We start from the raw sequence: 24,413 nt of genomic DNA on the forward strand, positions 1-24,413 counted from the left end.
TTACCAATTACCCGTCACCATAACAGTTATAAAAATATTGAGAAAGCTTGCAATATTGTGAGAATTATCAAAATGTGACACAGAGACATGAAGTAAGCACATGGTGTTGGAAATGTTGCTGATAGACTTGCTTGATGCAGGGTTGCTACAAACCTTCAGTTTGTAAAAACTGCAGTATCTGCAGAGCCAGTAAGGCAAAACTCAGTAAAATGAGGTACACCTGTACATATACATACATGTGTCTAAATATCCATTCACACATATGCATATGTGTATATGTGCATATTATACCTATATGTTGATATGTGTATTATATGTCATACCTAATACACATATATATGTATATACATGTATATCACACACATATATTCATATTGTAAATTGAAAAGTTTCTAGTGCTGTATCCCAATCTTTATGGTGGGCCCTCCAAATCATTTGATAAATATATTGAATAGATGATGCAGCAGCTATCTTTTGAATACATACTCCATTTTTAGAAATATAAATCTTTTTTAAAAGTTGGAATAATATATGAAGTTTGGTGTTCAGTGCAAAAGGTTTTAACATATAAATACTATGAAAAGCAAAAGTTGCGTGAAGTGTATCAAATACAAATTATATGTATTGGGGGACAGAGGGACACGTTAAATTTAAGGGAATCTGAGGAGAATATTGACTTCCTGTGTTCGATGAGTGAAAAAGAAAAGTGAAGTGGGAGTGTTTGAAAGGAAAGATGAGCTTTTCCATGCTAGGACAGCACAGGTTTTAATACTCATAGAAGTTTTTAGTTTTGTATAGGAAGTATGATCCTCCAGCCCTTCCAAGTTTACTCTTCTACTGAAATTACAAATGAAAACTAATAAATGTTTACTATGCTTCAAGTGCAATAGTTATAAAGTGTCTGATTAGCGGTCCCACATTCAGATGTTGGTTATGTAAAATATTCATGCTAAATAATATAAATGCTAAAACATTTGTATTTATGATTTTCCCTTGGTTTACTAGATAGAGATTAAATTATCCAAATTCAGCTGAGAAGAAAAATATGGAATAAATGGAATTTTAGTTTAAAGGAAGTCAATGAAAGGATTAAGTATAAAATAATCCCATTTTAATTTATCATAGAAATGGGTTTTCTGAGACATTGTTGTAATCAATAATGTGAAGATGTAAAATTTCCCAAAAAATCGCTAAAGGAAATCCAAAAGTAGAAAAGTAGACTCTGTATTTAACTCTAGCAGATTATTTAGAAAGAAAATAATCTGTGCCATGAACCTTTCAACTGTCTGCATGAACAAATGTCTCTAGTAATACACACTCTAACTCAATTCCCATAGGCTCAAAGTTGCAACAGTATTTATTTGCCCATTCAATAATTTTTTGTTTAGCACCTACTATGTGTTAGGCACTTCCAGGGATGTGAGTGAACAAGGTAGTTATGGGCCTTACTCTTATAGAGGATAATTCTTTAGGAATGGTCAACACTATACATATACACATAGTTTGACTAATTGTGATGTGTTTTGAAGGAGGAAGCAAAGGAATTGGAACAGTTTAAATAAGACTGTAGGTTGGCAGTGGAAACAATAGTCTTTGCTATCATTTTTCAAAAATTCCAATGAATGGGAATGACTACTGTTGCATTAAGTTGCGTGTCTCCCTCTGACCCATAGTGATTCTCTATTATCAGAGAGGTAGGACATGTTTTTCAGCATATGTGATAATGTCAGATTCAGATGGTGAAAGTAAAATTCTTAATGCTTAGAAATCACATAATTTGATCAAGTCATTTAGATATGTTATTAAGTTGTTGTAGGATACGAAGAAGTAGCTGTTACTACTGCCAATAGCATAAACTTTGGATTCAGACCTAGCCGTGTTTGAATATTAACTGTTCTACATCCCACGAGGTTGTGGGCAAGCTATTCACATCATTGTCACTACCATCACTACTATCCCATCCACCCTTGATTCATTTTCTTATCTGTAAATTGGCAATCTGTTTGAATCAGGGTTGGGGAAGGGAAACAGTACTCATTATACAAATGGTAACTATGCTATCATCAATAATATAGTCTACAGCTATGGTGAAGCTAATCAGAAAACATTGTCTATTACCAGTAATTAGCAATATCAATAAATATCACAAGAAAAGTCCCAGCTGTCAGTGAATAAATAGAAAATAGTGGTTTGTCTTAAGAGAAACACATACAAAATGAATGGTGGTGACAGTGCTTTAAGTTAACTCATCAGTTTATATGTGTAATGCATATATAATTTCAAATGTATAATTTAGACATTGTACATGGATTTGGCTTGGTACTTTACGGTATACATAAATGATAAATGTATAGGTTGAAAATTCAGTTACTTTTTTTCCTTTTCTTAAATCATTTTTACCTTGGGGAAGATACGCTCTTTTGTCTACTTCCTTAGAATAATATATTTTATTTTCTCTTAAAGTATTTTGAGACCATATAACCATTTACTACACCAAAATGTTTTTTTTACAAATGGGGTATTCAAGGGTGAATTTATAGTGGCTGGGGACCTATTCAGAATTCAGTAAGTAAAACTAGATTTTCTGATCTGAGATCAGAGCTATTTCTACCTCTAGCAAAGACATACAGTCATTCCGGGTGCTGCATTTTCAGGGAACAATGTGTTTTCTTGGCAAGGGGCAGTAAGACTATCAATTAGTAGTTCTACATGTAAAGTAGTTAAACTCCTGTTATAAAGGAACTGAAATTTGCATACATAACCATTAACACATGAAGTTAGTTATATACAATTTTGACCAAAGTGCCTGTTTGCCGCTGGTATTTATTATAATAAGAACTGGAGAAAAATAGTCTATCTCAAGAGTATGTGCTGAGCACCCATAAGTTGCAAGACAACACACTGGGCAGTTTGAGATTATAGTAATTTGGGATTTCCTACTGATGAACTGAGAGGGAACAGGTACAAACACAGTATACAAAGGAAACAGTGGCATAAGACGCTTACACACAGCAGTGCTGGGAGGCTCCGGGATAGGAGAGGGAGGAAGAGAGATGTGGGTTAATCAGGAGCTGCTCTCTGGGGAAGATTGTCCAGGCCTTGACTGATGCCTGACATTGATTAATTGATGCTCTATCCTAGTGTTTAACAAGTGTTCCATCCAAAAAGTCTTCTGTAATATTTAACTTCACTTCCGTCAGCTTCAATTTCTGCACATTTCTTTTGTCCTCTTGTCAAGAGAGCTAGGCAGCAGATAGTAACAAAATGCTTATATTCGTATACCTAAAGGATTTTTTTTGTCATGCTTCAGCCTTCTCCAGACTGAAGAAAAGCAAATAATACAAAAAAAAAATCATTCTTCGAAAGGCCTATTTGACTCATTAATATATAATAAGCTTTGATACTGTACTTTAAGTGTTTACCCTTTGGAAAGAAAATAATTTTGACAGTGATGTAGAAATAATTATTTGATATTTATTTCAAAACAAAATTTATATCCAATACTCAAAACAGAATTTTGTAAAACAATAAGTGTATAAAGTCATATGAACATTAGGATTATTGAGATTATTAAAGCTAAAACTAGTGTCTATTCATATAAGTTATGTTAATTGTACTGTCATTATTGCATTTTACTTTTTTGAAAAGTAGAAAGTTAACGCCTGTGTTTCTCTGTGAGTATTATTATATAATTCAAGAAGATATTGGATGAATTTTTTTAACTTTACTTTGTTTCACATCTCTGTTTCTTTTCTCTGCATCAAAAGCTACATTTTTGTGCCCTTATGTACCCAGCAGAAATTGATCTGCAATACATGTGGTGTCTCCAAGGGTATATTTAAATTTAGTAATTTTATTGCTAACTGTGAAGTTAATCTGCACTCTATGGGTTCTTTTCCCCAGGAAACTGAAATCGCAGTTCAAGCTAAACAACCGGATGTGGAAGGGATTTTGTCTAAAGGGCAGCGTTTGTACAAGGAAAAACCAGCCACTCAGCCAGTGAAGGTAATGAAGCAACCTCTAGCTATATCCATTACCTCATAATGGGTTATGCTTCCCCTGTTGTACATTTGCCATTGACGTGGACTATTTATAATCAATGAAATAACTTGTAAGGAAATACTGGCCATACTGTAATAGCAGAGGCAAAGCTGTCTTTTTGATCAGCATATCCTATTTATATATTGTGATCTTAAGGCTGTTAACGAGTCATTGCATTAAAGAACTCATTTCTGTCCTGGTGTGCTGCCATCAATACAAAAGTAGTCCCACCTTCAAGGTAGATTAAATTCTTTGGGGCTTTATTGCTTTGCTTGCCAGCCTTGATGCTTTTCTTATTGTTTGGTTTAATTCAAATCAAGCTACTGCATCATAGTGTCTGTCTCCAACAGCTGTAAAGAATCACAATATGGTCTGTGACCTTTCTTTCCTTTGTTGCTCTTTCTTATAAAAGAGGAAAATCGGCATTGAGGCTTCAGTATTTCATTGGGTCAAGAATTTTTAGTGAAATGTCATGTAATTGCTTATTTCTTTGGCAAAAAGCTGGCCTGGGATAAAGCTTTCTATTTTGTTTTCTTCTCCATATGTTGAGGTCTAGGTCACATTTATTCACAGGCTATTACATAAGGAGGGAGATGGAAAGCCAGGTCAGTTTTCAAAAAATAGCTAATCAATGGCTTCCATTTGCAAATGAGAGACCAGTGCTAAATACACGTTAGCAATATGTTACCTGATTCTCTGTACCTGACCGAAATTATAATGGTTCCCATTATGATGAAGGTTCCTGAGATCCTGTAATTGTGGTTGTTTATTGATCAGTCTTAGTCTCTCAGTGAATGTTGCAGGCTTGGATACAATGAACCTCACCCTCATGTTTAAAACTGCTTGAAAACAGTTCAGGTCAATAACCTCATTATACAGAACCAGTTTGTCCTTGCAAACAACATTACCATGACTTAGATTCTGTCTCTAAGGTCACTGCATAGTTTCCCTTGCACTTGGCCCAAGCTTAATTTCTAGAAGATTGTTTGTTTTCCTTACAGCTTACAAGAGACTTTTCCTTAGGTAAAGTTGAAGTTTGCACTGAGCTTAATGTCCAAACACCAGACACTGAAAATCACAGGTTTCTGTGTGGATATCAACATACATTTATTCAGGAATATATTGCAACCACTCCAAAAATCTAGAAAAGTAATTTGTATACAGTTCAAGCCCAGTATAATCATTTTTCATAAACTAACAAAACTAACAATGTGCTCAGTATTTAATTCGAAGAGCTAGAGAAAGTCCTGAAAGCAGCAAATTTCAGAGTTTCTGTTGATGTTCTGAAGAAAGCCAGCCCCCAGAGCAGTTAACAGGGTGACTTTCATTGTAGCAAGCCATGAAATGCACAAATGGACAATTGCGTACATTTCTGTCTACTCTTTGTTGATCCTCAAAGACTTTATGCCTTATGGTGTATGACTATGAATTAAGGTTTGTCACTAATTGTTAAGAGATCACAGAGGTACATGTAATTTGGCTTTTACTTTTGTGCCTTTGTAAAAGAGAGAGAGAGAGGTCTTAATTAAAAGCCAGTGAGACAATTTTTGCTTTCATTACGTACAAAACAATCCAAATACTTGATACTAACTTATCACACCTCCACCCACACACTCAACTACTGGGCTACTTGGAGATAAGAACTGGGATCTGCCATGCCTGAGCATATCTGCTTCCTGCTAATGCATTAGTGATGTAAAAGGAGAATTACTTTTCTGGAATAAAAAGAACAAACCAGGAGCTGTTGCTTTCCTTCTCTCACCACCCTTAAAACCATTTTTGTAGCAGACAGCACTATTCTTTCCTTCCTTCTTTTTTTTTTTTTTTTTTCTCCTTGCCTGCTTCCCCATTTTCTCTCAATTTGGCACATTGGGAGAAGCTGAACTTAAGGGAAATTTTATTCCTGTTTTCCCATTTTTCCCTTGGATTTGGAGAAGAATCAGCATATCAAGTTGGCTGGGCATGGTGGCTCACGCCTATAATCCCAGCACTTTGGGAGGCCAAGGCAGGCAGATCACCTGAGGTCAGGAGTTCGAGACCAGCCTGGCCAACATGGCGAAACCCTCTCTCTACTAAAAATACGAAAATGAGCCAGCTGTGGTGGCAGGCATCTGTAATCCCAGCTACTTGGGAGGCTGAGGCAGGAGAATCGCTTGAACCCGAGAGGCAGAAGTTGCAGTGAGCCGAGACCACGCCGTTGCACTCCAGCCTGGGCTACATGAGCAAAACTCCATTTCAAAATATATAGATATAGATATAGATATCAAGTTGATAGGGGCAAAAATGCAAGACCGATTTGGAAATTATGGGGTGTAAAAAAATAGTTGACTCATGTAAAACTTTTGCTATGGACCATGACCTTGGAAACATCTGAAGATTAGCTGGGGTTTGTGGTAGCCTGAAACAACTAGAGGCTCAAAAAATGACCTCACAGTTTTGAACATGACACCCAGCAATACAAGGTAGAAAGCTGTGAGGGCTGTTTAAATCTCTGCATGGATCAAAAATTTATTTTTAAAGGTTAGAGTGATTTTTCTGAAGGACGCTCCATTGCTCTGACAGAAAGTGAACAAAGCCTTTTTCAACTTTGAGTCCATATATCAAAATTTAAAATGTGTCCTACTTCTCATGCCTCTTCTTCACTCTGGGTCTTGTTACCTCTTAATAGAAGAGGAAACGAGTCTGAGTAGCCTGCAGCACATTTTCATGGGAGAATTGTGTTTCTGTTTTGTTTTGGGGGCGGGTGCATTTGGAAACTGTAATAATTATGAAGAAAATGATATTCTTTAAAAAGAAAATGAAAATCTCTCATGATGTATATGTAAGATCCAGTATTTAAATGGATAATTAGTATGTCCACTGCTTACAGACATTCTAATTAAAGACACATCAGGGAATTATTCTGTTTCTTAGGAAATTGACTTGTCTATTGGCACCTCTGCATTCTGCATCAGACAGCCTGTCTGTTCAGCTCCTACGCTCACCTCCCAAGCTGAGTTCTGATTGGAAGCTGGGTTAATCCCTGTTCAGTTTCTTTCCTCTTTCATCTTTCCTTCACTTCATCAACTTCTTTAAGATTTCTTTTATTTTCAAAGATGGCATATTTCTGGTTTCTTTTTGGAAATCTCTGACTAACCAACTTCTTTATTTTCTTTGAGGAATTCCTATAAAAGGTCAAAATTATGAAATAATACTACTAATGACATATATATAGTACTAATCTCTGCTGCAAAATAACTGGAAAAATCTTAGGATCATATGATCAAATACCTCTCCATCTCTGTTTAACACTTCAACTCTCTCTCTCTTTTTCTCTCTCTCCTTCTCTCCCTCTCTCTCTCTCCTCTCTCTGTCTCCCTCTCTCTCTCCCCCTCTACACACATACTTTTATTTATTTGTATGTTGTTTCTTCATCTTAACTTCAGAAATTATTGAAGACTGACTATATGAGTTATATAAATTGTTTAAAATTTTGCTAAAGTTATAGTTTTGGTGTAATGTATTACATTAATGCCATAGATGAAATAGTTTTTAATGTGTTCCATTTTTCCATAGAGTAATAACGAGGTCCTCAATAGCACCCCATTTAGCAGTTTAAAAGCAACAAAAACTACTGCTATCAGTAACAACAATATAAACTACAAAAGAAATAAGCCATTTGTTGTTTGGTTTTTATTATAAAATTGTATTTTTAACTGTCTTGAACTTAAGCATTTATGCGCCATTTTCTTGTATTCATACTCATTTTTAACTTAAGTTAGAAAACTACACTTTCAGTTAACTTTTAAAAATGTGTTCATATACTTTCAATGCTTACATCACCTGCCATGTATTAGAACTGAGAGCGTTAATGGAATTTTAAATGTCTTGATTACTTTCTAAAGTGATAAAATGAAGCCAGCTGGTTTGCTTTGCTAACTTTTTATATTATCAAAAAATGTTACTTACATAACCTAATTTTACTTACTGCTCTTGAATTATTTTTCAATGTAACAGAAAAAGGTGTGAGGACCTTTCTGTGTTTGGCCAAAGGGTTCCATCTCAACCTTTAACACAAAATAATTGCTGTAGACAAATGGTCAAGAGGGCAATTATAATCTTCCAGGCATCATTTCCTCAGATATGAGCTGCAAATGACAGCATCATTAGTCATTTTCAATTACAGTCAATCACAACCAGGGATGTTTCATTTTCCCAGCTGTTTTGTTGTTAATTAACTAGATTAAGCTGTTTTTTTTTCCTTCCAATGAGTTTGTTCTACTGCCAACATCAACATCTTAACATTTTTCAAAACTTCCTTAGGGTTTATTTTTTGCCTAACAATGTTTAATATATTACTCACAACAGATGTGCATCTCAAGACTTATTCACAGTATAGCAGGTCGAATGGTATTTCATTGGTCAAAATGTTGCCGAAATCAATATAATTACCATTAAAACAATACTTGGATTTCATAAATCATCTGTCATGCATACAATCTCGTTTACCTGGTGTAACTTCACTTATAGCAACAGAAATCAATAGAGAGATAACAGATAAAAATTGTCCCCTCAAATGAACAAGTCTATTTTGACTGACTCATTTAGTGAGCACAATTCCCATGCCAATAACACCAGAACAAGTTGGGAGAGGACGTCTAGAAAGAAGATAACAATGTTAGAAATACTTAATAATTTATGAGTAAATTCATAGTAACATTTTATTTTTAAAAAATATAAGTTTGCTTTACAACTGAAAAAAAGTCTTGGAGTATAAGAGGTTGAATAAATGCTAATCCCAATGCATAAACTTAAAGAGAGCTTCACTTTCCCAATGAGAAGAGAAAAAAATTACAATAGATTTTTGGGCAACTTGTAAACATAAACATTTAGAAATATGGATGAGATTGTCAAATTTCTAATTATATTCAATTTCTTAATTGAGTAGCATTTCCATATTTCTAATCTTACATTTTATAAAATAACACACTCATTTAGAAATACCTGGCACATTTATATTTTATGAAACAATTTCATTCAAATGCTCCGTATGTATATTCTAGAATTCTAGAGCTCGTCACCTTGCTAAGTTATTTGTAATATGGCACTGTTTGAATCCCCACATAATACTCTGAAAGCCCTCTGGCCAAGATTACTAGCAATATACCTGTAATCAACAAATTAAGAATATTTACCTTGTTGCAGCAAGAGCGTAAAACACTTCAGACAGAGTGTGGGCATGTCAGTAAGAGGGCGTTGGAAAAAGCTTCTCACAGAGCTCAGCTGGTTGCATGATTCTAAGGAGGAATTCAGAAAGCAGAAGCCATTTCTGGATTAGATGCTTTCAAGAAACAGAGTCCATGTAGTGATTAGGTATCTTAGTGTTTATCTAGAAGATGAGATTAAAGTAGGGCTAGACACGTCATTGGTAAAGGAGCAGCAATGCCTCATATGAGTCATTTCTGTGATAGCAGAAAGGCCTTGTCTCTGTCTTGTTTCAAACACGGCCATGGGGTGGCCTTGTGTCTGCCTAGTTTATTTCTATGAGTGTTTTTTAACATCCAGCTGGGACCATCATGGCCTAGCTAGCTGCCAGCTGCCAGCTACCAGCAGGGCCATTTTTCACGTTCTCAATGCTGTAACTGAAATTTTTATCCCAAACTTCAATACCCATTCACAAAATATTAGGACAACTGTTTTTTTCATTTTTCATAGATATGAGTTTTGTTTGTTTGTTTGTTTGTTTGTTTTTGAGACAGAGTTTTGCTTTTTTGTTACCCAGGCTAGAGTGCGGTGGCAGGATCTCGGCTCACCGCAACCTCTACCTCCCAGGTTCAAACGATTCTCCTGCCTCAGCCTCCCAGGTAGCTGGGATTACAGGCATGCGCCACCACGCCCAGCTAATTTTGTATTTTTAGTAGAGATGGGGTTTCTCCACATTGGTCAAGCTGGTCTCAAACTCCCGACCTCAGGTGATCGGCTGCCTCGGCCTCCCAAAGTCCTGGGATTACAGGCGTGAGCCACCGCACCCAGCCAGATGTGATTTTTAAAAATTTTCCCAATAGACTCACATGTTGTTTTTGCTTTTTAAATTGTTTGGCTTTTTAACAAATTCTTTAAAAGACTTGTTTACAATGGTCTCCAAGTGATTGTGAAGCTATACATTAGGAATGATTGCTCAAGATTTATCAACTTGCTTTGCCTCCCTTTTTAATTAAGCAAATTCTGTCAGAGTACTTATATAAGCATCACATCTCTTGAGGTTATTTCAGGCTAATATACAACATTGTGGTTCAGAATAAAATAATTGAGACATAAGAGGTAGTCTTGAATATGAGCCAACTTTCTTTTCTGAGAAAACATTTGAGTGAAAAATCTCATATGCTTGGTAGCTCATGCTGAAATTAGGGAAGCATTTTAGAGATTTGAATTTCACCTCTTGTCCTCAGTTGTATTAATTACACTTAAAAAGACAGACAAAGAGACATAGATGTTTCAATTACAGTATTCAAATGTATGCCTGTATGTGTACAGCCGTAGGTAGAGTCCTTTATTTATTCAGTAGATATTAATTGCATGCCTACCATTGACACAAGATATATTTTTAAATTTTGAAAATCTCAAACTCAGAGTTTAAACTATATTCTAGTTTACTTTTTTAAACAAATGATATTTTTATGATTGTATAAAACAAATACATTATTTTCCCTTATTCTACATCAAATAATATTTCTAGAAGGCTTTTTTCCTTATCTTAATGATAGAAAACATAAAAATCATTTAATATTTTTTAAATATCCCAAAATATGAGGCAAGAAAGCACCCACAATTGTAGCTATCTTAGGAAACTGTTAATTTCTTAAAACACTTTTTATATTTAATTTTATATATGTATAATTGTACATATTTATATGTGGGGTACAAGTGATATTTTGCTTATTTTTTGTAATTTCAGTAGTTTTGGGGGTACAGGTGGTTTTTGGTTACATGGATGAGTTCTATAGTGGCAAGTTCTGAAATTTTTTTATGTATCCATTACCTGAGTAGTATACATTGTACCCAATAAATAGTCTTTTATCCCTTACCTCACTCCCAAGCTCCCCACTTAGAGTCCCCAAAGTCCATTATATCACTCTGTATGTCTTTGTATCCTCAAAGCTTAGCTCCCACTTATGAGGGAGAACATACGGTATTTAGTTTTCCATTCCTGAGTTACTTTACTTGGAATAATGGCCGCCAGCTCCATTCAAGTTGCTGCAAAAGAAATTCCTTTTTATGTCTGAGTAATATTCTATGGTATATAGATACCACATTTTCTTTATCCATTCATTGGTCGATGGACACTTGGGTTGGTTCCGTATCTTACAATTGCAAATTTTGCTGCTATTTTTGTGCTGCTGCTTTCTTTTTTGTACGTCCTTTTCTGGTTTTGGTATTAGGGTGATACTGACTTCATAGAATGATTTAGGGAGGATTCCCTCTTTATCTTTTGAAATAGTTTCAGTATAATTGGTACCAATTCTTCTTTGAATGTCTGGTAGAATTCAGCTGTGAATTCATCTGGTCCTGGGCTTTTATTTGGCAATTTTTAAATTACTGATTCAATGTGGCTGCTCATTATTGATGTGTTCAGGGTTACTTTTTTTTTTTTTTTTTTGAGACGGAGTTTTGCTCTTTCGCCCAGGCTGGAGTGCTGTGGCACGATCTCGGCTCACTGCAACCTCTACCTTCCGGTTTCAAGCAATTCTCCTGCCTCAGCCTCCCAAGTAGCTGAGATTACAGGTGCTCACCACCACGCCCAGCTAATTTTTGTATTTTTAGTAGAGTCGGAGTTTCACTATGTCGGCCAGGCTAGTCTCAAACTCCTGACCTCGTGATCTGCCCGCCTCAGCCTCCCAAAGTGCTAGGATTACAGACGTGAGCCACCGCGCCCAGCCGAAGTGTTCAGGGTTTCTGTTTCTTCTTGATTTAAACTAGGAGGGTTGTATGTTTCCACGAATTTATCCATTTCCTCTGGATTTTCTAGTTTGTGTGCATAAAGGTGTTCATAGTAGTAGTGAATGATCTTTTGTATTTTTGTGATGTGGGCTGTAGTGTTTCCAGTTTCATTTCTACTTGAGCTTATTTGACTCTTCTCTCTTCTTTCCTTGGTTAATCCTCCTAATGGTCTATCAATTTTGTTTATCTTTTCAAAGAACTAGCTTTTTGTTTCATTTATATTTTGTATTTTTTTGTTTCAACTTCATTTAGTTCTGCTTTGATCTTTGTTATTTCTTTTCTTCCGCTGGCCTTGAGTTTAGTTTGTTCTTGTTTCTCTAGTTCCTTGAAATGTGACATTAGGTTGTCAATTTGTGCTCTTTCAGAATTTTTGATGTAGGTATTTAACACTATGAGCTTTCCTCTTAGCACTGTTTTTGCTGTATCTCAGAGGTTGTAATAAATTGTGTCACTATTCATTTCAAAAAATATTTTAATTTCCATCTCAATTTCATTGTTAACCCCAAAATCATTCAAGAGCTTAATTTCCATGTGTTTGTGTAGTTTTTTCCTTTAGGAGTTGATTTTTAGTTTTATTCCACTGTGGTCTGAGAAGATACTTGATATGATTTTGATTTTCCTAAGTTTATTAAGACTTTTTTGTGGCCTCTTGTATGACCTGTCTTGGAGAATGTTTCATCCGCTGATAAGAATGTATATTCTGCAATTGTTGGGAAGAATGTTCTGCAGATATCTGTTAAGTCCATTTGTTCTAGGGCATAATTTAAGTCCATTGTTTCTTTGTTGAGTTTTTCTTTCAATGACCTGTCTAGTGCTGTAAGTGGAGTATTGAAGTCCCCCACTATTATTGCGTTGTTGTCTATCTCATTTCTTAGGTCTAGTACTATTGTTTTATAAAGCTAAGAGCACCAGTGTTGGATGCATATAAATTGAGTATTGTAGTAAATATCTTCTTGTGGAACTAATCCTTTTATCATTATACAATGTCTTTCTTTATCTTTGGTTTACTATCGTTGCTTTAAAGCCTGTTTTGTCTGATATAAAGCTATTCCTGCTTGCTTTTGGTTCCTATTTGCGTGGAATATCCTTTTCTGTCCTTTTACCACAAGTCATATTTTGATACGAGCATATAATATATAATGATCAAATCAGAGTGATTGCAGTATCTATCACCTTAAATATTTATCCATTTTAAATTTTAAAAGGAAAGTTATATTCAGAAATCACTTTTTCTTGTAACTAATTCCTGTTCTTCATAAACAAGAAATTTCATAGTGTGATATAGTTGTCTTAACATTTAATGAATATTTTCAAGCAAAGTATATACAATGGAGAATAATGCTCAGCTGCAAAAGTCATCTATAATGAATCTAATTTTTCCATTTACAAAAAAAGTACTCCCAAAGTTTATCCATTTTGGTGGAACATGAATTCACTCTGATTGTTGAGTTTGGAGCTCTTGTGCAGAAAACCTTGGACCTGCAATTTAGTTAGCATATTCAAAGTTTTAAAATTATAGAGATGTAGTCAAGAATAGGACTTGATAGCTATTATCCCACTGATTTGCTATTTAAATAAGTTGGGACTTAAGTACATATTTGATTTCCTTAAATTTGCTTATAGATGATTAACATGTATAGCAAAATGTTACCTTTTACAGATTTTTATTGAGCATTGCTTAAAGATTATTATATGATGAACACCTGACTAGTTACTACAGCCAAACATTTTTCTGTTATGCAGATAAATTTTACAGCTTGAATGATGAGAGAATTGAAAACATGGGCAAATGCCAGAGAAGTGAAAAACAAAATGAAGCAAAACAAAAAAGAACTTGCATAATATATAAATAATCCATTTCAACTCTACAGTACACCAAATTCTTGGAAAAGTAGCAAGATTGTTTTTGTGATTAGCTAAATCAAAAACTGTAGTCATTTCATAAGTATTTGCTAATAATTATAAAAGATTAGAAATTATACAGTTCTGAGCTTATTGAACCTTTGACCCATTGCAACGTCCTCAGACATTTGTGGTACATTGGGAGTGTCATTTAATTTTAAAAATCCACCTCTACGTTAGAGATTATAGTAACCCCTCATTTACCTATCTGGAGATAAGAGTGGGAAAGATAATATTTGACCAAATGGACAGATGGGAGTGCCATTTAATTTTAAAAATCCACCTCTACATTAGAGATTATGGTAACCCCTCATTTACCTATCTGGAGATAAGAGTGGGAAAGATAATATTTGACCAAATGGACAGACTATTTAGAGTTTATGTATTAATAAAAGAGAAATTGCATGCACAAACATGTTATTTTCTAGGTAACTAAAACCTAGCCCTTTCATAAAGCACTGAAAAATTTTTATTGTAACTATTTTAATGAAAACTTTTCTTGAATATCTTCTGTTTTGCTTCATTAAACAGTGCATAATATCTGACCAACAAATTTATAGTGCTTTCCAGTTCACAGCGTTTTTACCATATAAAATATCTCATTTAGAGATAGATATTTTATATCTCTAACTCACAAAGCTATGAGTTACGTGGTAGTATTATATCCATGTTTCAAGGATGATAAATCTTAGTGACCCATCTGATTTTCCAAGGATCATACAACCAGTGAATTAGGAATGAAACTCAAGACTTCTGATTCTAAATGCCAAGGTAAATTAACTTTTCTTAATTTTCAGGGATGTCGTTATCACATCAATTTTTGCTCTGTTTAGTGATACAGTGATATATGAGGAACATGAAATTCAAAGCACTGTTTCTTCAGTTGAGACCCAGTTGAAGTGGTTGATTTGCTTTCAGAAGCTAGACTGTAAGATAAATAAATACCTTTAAATATTAAAGCAAACTCAAATCACTGAGATACTTACACCATGAGAAGAAAGTGGAACCCAAGTCAACTGGTAGAAACAACGAACTTTGATCTCTCTGCTTACTGAGTAGAAAGATGGGCATACCCCCAGCAGTATTTAAATCAATCCCAAATCTATCACTGTCTCTCCTTTTCTCTCTCTCTCAGCACATATAGGTGATTTCCTATAAATTAAATGGCATAGGATGAGATTTCATCACATGTTGAACTGTCATTTCATTGATAAATGACTAAAATTACCACATTTCTCAGTTTTAAGTTTTTTATGTTCATTGTCTCCTATTGCTACTTTCTGTTATCAGAATGGTTACTTCTCATTGCTTTTAGTGTTCTGTCTTTGTAGAGTTATAGAAACTTCACAAGGAAACCAGAAGATCAAATATATTACTCACTAGTGCCTTACAATATTTAATTTTTAGTGTTTAGGTTCTGATGTCAGGACAGAAAAATATCTTCCATGAGTGATGACTTTCAAGGGTGGTTTTCCTGACTAATCAGAGGCATTATATTTTGTTTGCTTTTAGGTTCAAGACTGATTTTTAATAAATAAAAAAGTTACATGTATTGATATGCTAGTAAATGTTAACATCATGCATTCTGGATAAAAACATTGAAAGCCTTGATTTGACTTGATGTCAGACACGATAGATATAATCTCAAGAGCACTGATGATAGTTAAATTAGGAAGTGATGAATTCTTACTATATATTATGTTTTGTTCTTAGCACAGTTTTATATTTATAAAATTTAATTTATATTAATGGTTATGTTTAATAACCAATTAGCAAAATTACTGAAATATGACAATATCTCTATTCCCATTTCTTTCCTGCTTTATCCTTTTAAAATATGTAATATTATTTATAAGTATATTTTAAATTTATAAAAGCTACATTGTACTATAAATCTTGTTTTTTTAGCTTTTCAAACGTTCATAATTGTGTTTTAAAGATCCATCCACTGCCAGGCGCAGTGGCTTACGCCTGCAATCCCAGCACACTGGGAGGCCAAGATGGGCAGATCACCTGAGGTCAGGAGTTGGAGGCAGCCTGGCCAACATGGTGAAATACAAAATACAAAAATTATCCAGGTGTGGTGGTGCCAGCCTGTAATCCCAGCTACCGGGAGGCTGAGGCAGGAGAATCACTTGAACCCAGGAGGCGAAAGTTGCAGTGAGCCAAGATCACGCCACTACATTCCAGCCAGGGCAACAACAGTAAAACTCCATCTCAAAAAAATAAAAAAATCCATCCACATTGCTCTACATATACCCTTTTCCATGTCTTTCACATACACACCCATGTTGTCCTCAATTCCCCACAATGCAGCAACAAACTTTCTTGTACTTCCTTATGACCTTAAGAATGTGAGAGAAAGTTCTCCGGTATACACTGATGAGGGAATATGATCAGCCAGGTTTTTTGTTTGTTTTCCTGTTTTTTGCTTTTTAACTTATGCCCACTTTCTGTTGGCAGTCAGCAGCCACATCTGAAGTTATAGCTCTCTGTTTTAGACAAGGCTTATTCTTCCCTTTGTTACAACCTAGTCCCTATAGGGACCTGAATTTGTGACCCTAGTCTGTGAGATTACTTTTTAAATACAGTTTGGTTCAGGATTTATAAAAACCTAATAAGGCTGGGCGTGGTGGCTCACACCTGTAATTCCAGCACTTTGGGAGGCTGGGATGGGCAGATTGCTTGAGTCCAGGAGTTTGAGACCAGCCTGGGCAACATGACAAAACCCCATCTCTACATAAAAATGCAAAAATATATATATCCAGGCAGGGTGGCATGCACCTGTAGTCCCAGCTACTCAGGAGGCTGAGGTGGGAGGATTGCCTAGGAAGTCAAGGCTGCAGTGAGCCGAGATCTTGACACTGCTCTCCAGCCTGGGTGACAGAGCGAGACCCTGTCTCAAAAGAAAAAAATAAGCCTAATAAAATGATTGCACACCTGGAAAACCTACATAGGCTCCCTCAAGTACCATATATATATATATATATATATATATATATATATATATATACACACACACACATATACACATACACACACACACACACATACAGTCATTCATGGTGTGTAGTTCACATTGAAGTCAAGTTGGGGAAAAAGAAACTCATTTATCTCTTTCTCTTTTCCTTTATTCAAGTAGCCATTTTTATTTAATTTTATTCAATTCAGAAATATTTACTGAACTCCTCTTATTAGGAAGCACTGGATTGGATATAAAGAAAATACCATACAAGGCATAGAAGACTCAGTCCTGCCTTGCAAAGGGCATGTAGTCTTGACTGGAAAGACACATACTGACAGGGTAGACTGTTTTAGGAATAAGGCTCAAAATCCTAAGGAAATTGAACACTCAAACAAAGGATTCTTAGCAAAGCAATTTTACTTCTGCGCAGAGGGGTGCCTCCTTGGCCAGTTGCCATGAGAACACACCTGAACAAAGGGGCACGAGAGCCTTTATTCCTGATGCAAGTCCTGTACCCTTTCCCCATTGGCCGGGGTCGGGTCATACAATCTAAACTAATCCCGGTTGGCTAAACATTTGACTGTTTAAGATAGGGTGGGCACATAAAACCAAGTGGAGAGGAAGGGGAAGGGGTATCTGTAATGAGCTAGAAAGTTAGTCCTCTTTCCAGATAAGTAAATGAATGTGAGCTGGTACTGATAACACTTGGTACTGAGGCGTGCCTGGGCATCTAACAAAGGCAAAAAGGAAAAAGGAGAAAAAGTGTGTGTGGGGGGGGGTGTACTATGAATTAAAGAATAAAAGATTGATCAGATTATTTGAAGAGAAACCTCATATCCCACAACTGGAAGAAACAATTTGATGGAAAGTTTTTCTTCGTCGTTTACCAGCTCAAAATCTCAACTATCAAAGGCAAGAAAATAAACACACACACACCCCTCTACACCTTTACCTTTTTCTGTATGGCCAAAGCCTTCAGTCCAGCGGACCACTTCCCACTCCAATTACCATGTTAGCCTTGCAACTCACATCTCTGCACCCTTCTGATAAAGCCTCCACAATGCAAAACACGAATCGTATCATATTGCTCTACTTCTCTAAACACTTCCATCTACTCTGTGGTTTTAGAAGAGAATCTGATAACCCCACATTACAAGGCCTTAATAAATTGCCTTATTGCAGCTCTGTATCATTACTTATAAACACTGTAGTCTAGATAGCCAGGACACACTGCTTTTTTTTTTTTAAGGCTCAATACCTCTTGCCATTTTGCACGTGGTTTTCCTTCTGTCTGAAATGCCCTTTCTTCACCTGGCACTTGAATGGCCCCTTCTGAAAACTTCTTAGTTATCTTTCAAAATCAGTTCAAATGTTAGCTTTTGTGGGTAACCTATTGACCTCTCCAGGCTGAGTTACGGTGTTCCCCCAAGGTGTCTTGTTGAAATCATTATTTTTTCCTAAAATCTCTGTTCTAATTTACTTACATGCCTGTGAATGCTTAGAGGTTACTAACTTCAGTTTTGTGAACTTAGTAACTGGCACAAAGTCTGGCACTGAGGAGCACCTAAACAATTTTTTTTCTGGAATAAATAAATTAATGGTTTCATTGAAATGATTAGCATTAAATTAATGATTAGCATTAAACTACAATGTGTGTATAAAACATTCCGGTTAGGTTGGGTTCATTGCCATTCCTATTTACTTTAAAGAGTTTGTAATTTCTGGCTCTTTTCCAACTCTGATTCTTCAGACTAGAAATGCAATTTCTGCTAATATATTTATTTTAAGCAAACCCAACATCAATAAAGTTATTTATATTCCTTATAACATAAGCATAAGAACGTACAGTGATATAAAAATGCAGCTATTATCTCTTATAGGCACTGGTAAAGCTTTTGTGACTAGCGCTACTATACTGGCAAGGTATTGCTGCTTGTAATGAACTAAATATTTCAGTGGCTTAACACAATAGGAGTTTTTCTCTTGCTTACATATGTTATTGCAGAAACCTAGGTCCTGTTCATCTTCTTCCTCTGCGTGCCATTCCCTTGGTAGCTTTTCTTTGCTAGGGTTTCGCAAGAGAATGAAATCCTGTTGAAAATGATCTGAGGGTCTGTTATGTTCTCAAGAATGGTACATAACTGGTCTGTGTTAAATGCTCAGGTAACTGATTAGGTATTATAGATACTTAGGATTTTGTCATGAACAATCAGCATCAACATCACCTGGAAAATTGTTAAAAATGCAGATTATTGGGCTCCACCCAGTATCTACTAAATCCAGAACTCTGGGGCTGCTCTGCAGCAATTAGCAAGGCCTCCAGGTGATTCTGTTGATCCTAAAGTATTAGAACAACTGCTCTAGGGCATTAGGACTTAATTCTCTCCCCAGTAAGTTGTAAAGATTTGCTGTAGGACCCAAGAGTCTTCTGCTTCCAACAATGGAAAGGAAAAAAAAGGTAGAAACCTCACTAAATTTTTCAAAGCCTCAGCCCCAAACTGACAAACACTTCTGCTCACATTCTACTGGCTATAACTTCTCGTATAGCTAGCTGAACCAGTGAGGTGGAACCAGCTCAGGATGGCCTACTGTTATATTGCCAGGCATTTTTTGAGGCACTTGATGTTATCTTCTTGGTAATTTAAATTTAACCGTGGTGGGAATATTTACACCACAGAAATTGGCAAACACTAAAAACAAGGTGTTTTTAAACACCCTGAGATCAGAGATCCAGTTGATATACATCTACCAGCACACCACTGGCCAAATACAGGCTTGGCTTATGCCACGGAGAACTCTGCAGCTGAAATACCTCTTCAAACGTGTCCTGCTTTAAGCCAAATTAGTCAGGCCTTTATACCTTCACATTGATCAGTCACTGAATGAGGGCTGCCGGGGAAAAGGCATGACCTTGGACAAGGCAGCTCTCTGCAGCTCAGGCAGTCCCTGAAGGGACTGACAGCTGAAGAATGTCTAGTGACATCATTTCCATCATCTAGAACAAGAGTCTTTCCTTGAAGGGGGGCTCTAAGTAGCATCTTCCCATGTCCACTGCAGCCCCTCCCTTTAAGAGGTTCTGATATAATTGACCGGGAGTGAGCCAGTACATTAGGATTTTTCTCAATTTGTCTGGATAATTTTAGTATGCAACCACAATAGATACTCTTCAAGAATTAAGCCAGTTGCTGAGAGGGAACTGTTTTTTGTTGGTTTGTTTTCATTAATGTTTGCACTCTACTTCCTTTTAATAAAATTATGCCTGGAGAGTTTATATGGAGCAATCGATAAATATTTGTAGGGTAGTTGGCTAAAATAATTATAATTCCTTTAAAAAAATTCTACCCACTAAAGTTAATTTAGAAGTAAAATATAATAGAAATTCAATAATATATTCACCAAATGAATTAAGATGTTCATGAATTAAGTTATCTTCAGAGTGTTAATCGAATAAGTAATGTGTACGCTTTTCTATTAAAGAGGAAATTAGAAGACCTGAGCTCTGAGTGGAAGACGGTAAACCATTTACTTCAAGAGCTGAGGGCAAAGCAGCCTGACCTAGCTCCTGGACTGACCACTGTTGGAGCCTGTAAGTATACTGGATCCCATTCTCTTTGGCTTTAGCTATTTATTCAAAAGCACAACTATGAAGTGATGTCTGGGTGAGAGAGAAAATTTGTTTCAATTCTGAAGATAGAGATAAAGCTTTGTGTTGTTGACTATGCAAAAAGTCTTAGAGTACATTCCTTGGAAATTGACTCTGATTCAAAATGTTGTATGACAATGGGATATGGGGAGTGTTCTCTGGAGATACACCCATAAGGAAGAGAAGAGTACCAGGGAGATTGTGGGAGAGTCTGAAACATGAGTTGGCTGCAACAGAGGCCTAAGCCAGTCTCACAGGAGCCCTACATCTGGGCTGGCTCTGCAGAGCTGTCCTGAATTACAGGCAGTGGGCCTGGACTTTGTATTTCTGATCCAGCCAGCCATTGGCCATGGGCTGGCTGCTGCCTGACAGTGGAAGGACAACTTGGACAAGTTTTCTGAGGCCGAAGGCAATTCTTAGTAAGAAACACCCTTAACAACCAATATTCCTAGCATCCAAGGATGTGTGCATTGTCCCTGAAGAGAGACTCAGGGTGAACTGCCAGATTATCCACTAACACTACATGAAGATGCCATCTCAACAAATCCTATATCATTTAGACAATATTCTTCAAATATGGCTAAAAGAATCATAGAAACCACAGAAACACACACAGTCCTATTAGCACCTCTCCCTGTCCCATTTGCAAACAATTTAAGAGCTCTTCCATTTTTAGTTCAAGTAAAAGAAAAAAGGATTGTGAGGACCACAAGCTGACTTGGGGGAGGAATATTTCTTCGTTTAGCTGTAGTTTTAACTTTTGTTTTCACTGCATATTTTCAGTCTATTTTATTTTCCTTCCTATTCAGTTGTTGATAGAAGGTATTCATACATTCTCATGGCAATGTTAATGCTGGCTTTGACTCTCAGGGGAAAAAAGCCAGAAAACTTCTTTGCTGTACCATTCTATAATTAGGCAGAACTAAAAACATCTTTGGGTGTTTTTTTTGTTTTGTTTTGTTTTGTTTTGTTTTGTTTTGTTTTGCCTTGTCTACTTTTCAAAGATCAAATGATTGAAGCATTAAAGCATGGTGACTGGTTCTTCAGGTAAAGTTGATTTTTATTTTATGTCAAGTAGAAAAATACTGAACTGGAAGAATCACAGCTGGGGTAGCACAATCATAATTCATTAGAAGGCATAGTGCTTGGATTAAAAGAAGCCCTACAATCTGAGGACAGTGCATCTCATGTGTCCCCTGGGATTTCTCAGAAGTCATCAGAGTTAGATTTAACGACTTTGGAGACTTGAAAAGATATGCAAGCATTATGGTTTTGTTTGTTTTTTTTTTCTTTTTGTCAATCTGGGACACTAAAATTGCTATATCAGGGTTATATTCAACTAACTATGTCAGGTTTATTTCTTTTTATGAGCTCTAATTTTTGGTTCCCTCAGCGAATATGCATAGTTTGTTCCTATATTATCATTTATTGGTGTCTGTTTTCTGGCTGTCCCTGACATGTTCAGCCTCAGACTCAGACATAAACTCTATGAAGAGATTATGTTCCAACGATTCTTTATAAGTTTGTTAAACTCTGAACTTATGGGTTTATGTCCCATATAAGCCACTTTACACATGGTAGGAAGGCTCCAAAACCAGGGCACTGAAATTCATTTAATGTGTATTTTATCTAAATGTAACAATAATGTTTATAAGAAAAAGACATTCAAAGTTCCAGTTTTGATTTCCAGCAACATATATAATTCATCCACTTAATAAATATTTATTAACTTCCATGTGTTGAGCATCATACTGGTGCTGCGAGTACAGCATAGAATAAGATAAGTCCCTCCTTTCATAAAACATATATTACAATATATGTTTTATTGTAATATATGTTTTATGTAATATATGTAATAAACTAATGAAGAAAATATATACTGTCTCAATAATTGTAAGTACTGTAGAGTGTAGTCTACAGATTGATGTCAGTGGTATTTGTTAGACATGTAGAATCTGAGGCCCCTATCCTAGACCCACTGAATCACAATCTGCATTTTAATAGAATCCCCAAGTGAATCCTGTGCACATTGACGTTTGAGAAACACCATTACAGAGAACAACTAAGCAGGGAGACATCATGAGGGTATTATTGTCTATCGTGTGGTCAGGGAAGCTTGTCTATTAAGAGAACATCAGAAAACTGATGTAAGTGAGGAAGTGAGCCTGGTGTATCTCTGGGAAAATTATTACAGGCAGGGAAAGAAAAGACTGAGCAATGATACTGAAGTAGGAACAAGATGGCAGAATATTAAGGAGATCAGTAAAACTAGAGGAGTGGGTCAGGGGAAGTGTGATGGAAGCCATGAGAGATATTCATCTTTCATAGCACTGCCCTACTTCCTTCTCCCCAACACGAGGGTCTCAACACCCCCTACCACTCTTGTCTTCTCCTACGCCCTCCACATTGCTGCCAGTGTGGAGAGTCTGGGAATGCCCTCAGCTCAAAGCTATTGGTGACAGCTGGCAGAGTTGTGGTAGTAGCTAAAAAAGAAGTAAGAGAAAGAGGAATTTTTCTCAAAAGCAGGTGCTTTTCATCCTCTTTAGCACACTGAAACAGATCTGGGCATAAAGTCAAGATGTTAAATACACAAATGTTGAATGAAAAAAATCAACAGGTAGTCATTTAGATCCAGAGCAGCTTTTATTAAAATAAGGCTTTTCTTTTTTCTTTACTGTGGTGGTTCAAATATCAGAATAAAGAATTGTTTCTATTCCTGACTTCCTGACTTGCAGGAGGTTAATCAGATATAAATGCAATATAAAAAAAGAAAATCTAATTTGTATTATGCTTCTTGTGTATGTTTATTATTTCATGTACTATATTACAATAGAATAGAATTTATAATTCATTATAGTAAAATTTTTCCATTGCAGTCCTACTATTGAATGTGTAGAAGCTACACATATATGTGTAGCTTTAACATATATGTCTTTATCCTGAAAATAATTTCAAAGAACATATGGTTATAGATAATTTTTAAAGATTAAGGACCCCAAAGTTTAGAGGGGAAATAGCTAGATTAAGGCCACACAGCTGGAAAGCAAGCAAGCAAGGGTTTCAGTCCACGTGTGTCAAGCTCCAAAGCCTGTGTTTTGTTTTGTCGCTATGCTTTACACTATCTCTCTGTCCAAGAACCTAATGGAAAATTACAGATATGGATGCAGCTGGCCAGCAGTTAATATAATTTAACTCAATCTTAAACATATCTGGAGTAAAAGTGATATATGTTTCTGTGTCCTCTCCTCTCCTGTCTCTCCTCTCCCCTCCCCTCCCCTCCCCTCCCCTTCCCTCCCCTCCCCTCCTCTTCCCTCCCCTCCCCTCCTCTCCCCTCCCCTCCTCTCCCCTCCCCTCCCCTCCTCTCCCCTCCCCTCCTCTCCCCTCCCCTCCTCTCCCCTCCCCTCCTCTCCCCTCCCCTCCTCCCTCCTTTCCTCTCCTTTCCATGTGCTTGTGTGTGAGAGAGAGAGAGACTGAATCGTGCTTTGTTGCCCAGGCTGGAGTGCAGTGGTGTGATCTCAGTTCACTGCAACCTCTGCCTTTCAGGTTCTGGTGATTCTCCTGCCTCAGCCTCCCAAGTAGCTGGGATACAGGTGCACCCCACCACACCCAGCTAATTTTAGTATTTTTGATAGAGATGGAGTTTCTCCATGTTGATCAGGCTGGTCTTAAACTCCTGACCTCAAGTGATCCACCTACCTCAGCCTCTCAAAGTGCTGGGATTACAGGTGTGAGCCACCATGCCTGGCCTGTTTCTGTGTTTTTTCTACTTAAGAAGTAGAAAAAATTGGTTCACTCTATTTGAATTTCTTAGAACCATAGAAATCCAAACTTGGAATAATTACTGCAATTATTATCTAGTTGAATATTCTCCTTTTATAGATGTAG

General features: G+C 36.3%; 1 protein-coding gene across 13 annotated transcripts in view; it reads left to right on the top strand.

The window, feature by feature from the left end:
* The window catches only part of LOC105490348 (dystrophin), a 2,266,916-nt gene that overhangs the window by 1,536,084 nt on the left and 706,419 nt on the right, over positions 1-24,413 (top strand). For all 13 annotated transcript variants that reach the window (XM_071089080.1, XM_071089088.1, XM_071089087.1 and 10 more), the window contains 2 exons: positions 3,904-4,005; positions 20,363-20,471. In XM_071089080.1, the coding sequence (XP_070945181.1) occupies positions 3,904-4,005; positions 20,363-20,471 (211 nt within the window). The remainder of the gene's footprint in view (positions 1-3,903; positions 4,006-20,362; positions 20,472-24,413) is intronic.

The sequence above is a fragment of the Macaca nemestrina genome, chromosome X (assembly GCF_043159975.1).
Source record: "Macaca nemestrina isolate mMacNem1 chromosome X, mMacNem.hap1, whole genome shotgun sequence".
Taxonomy (NCBI): Eukaryota; Metazoa; Chordata; class Mammalia; order Primates; family Cercopithecidae; genus Macaca; species Macaca nemestrina.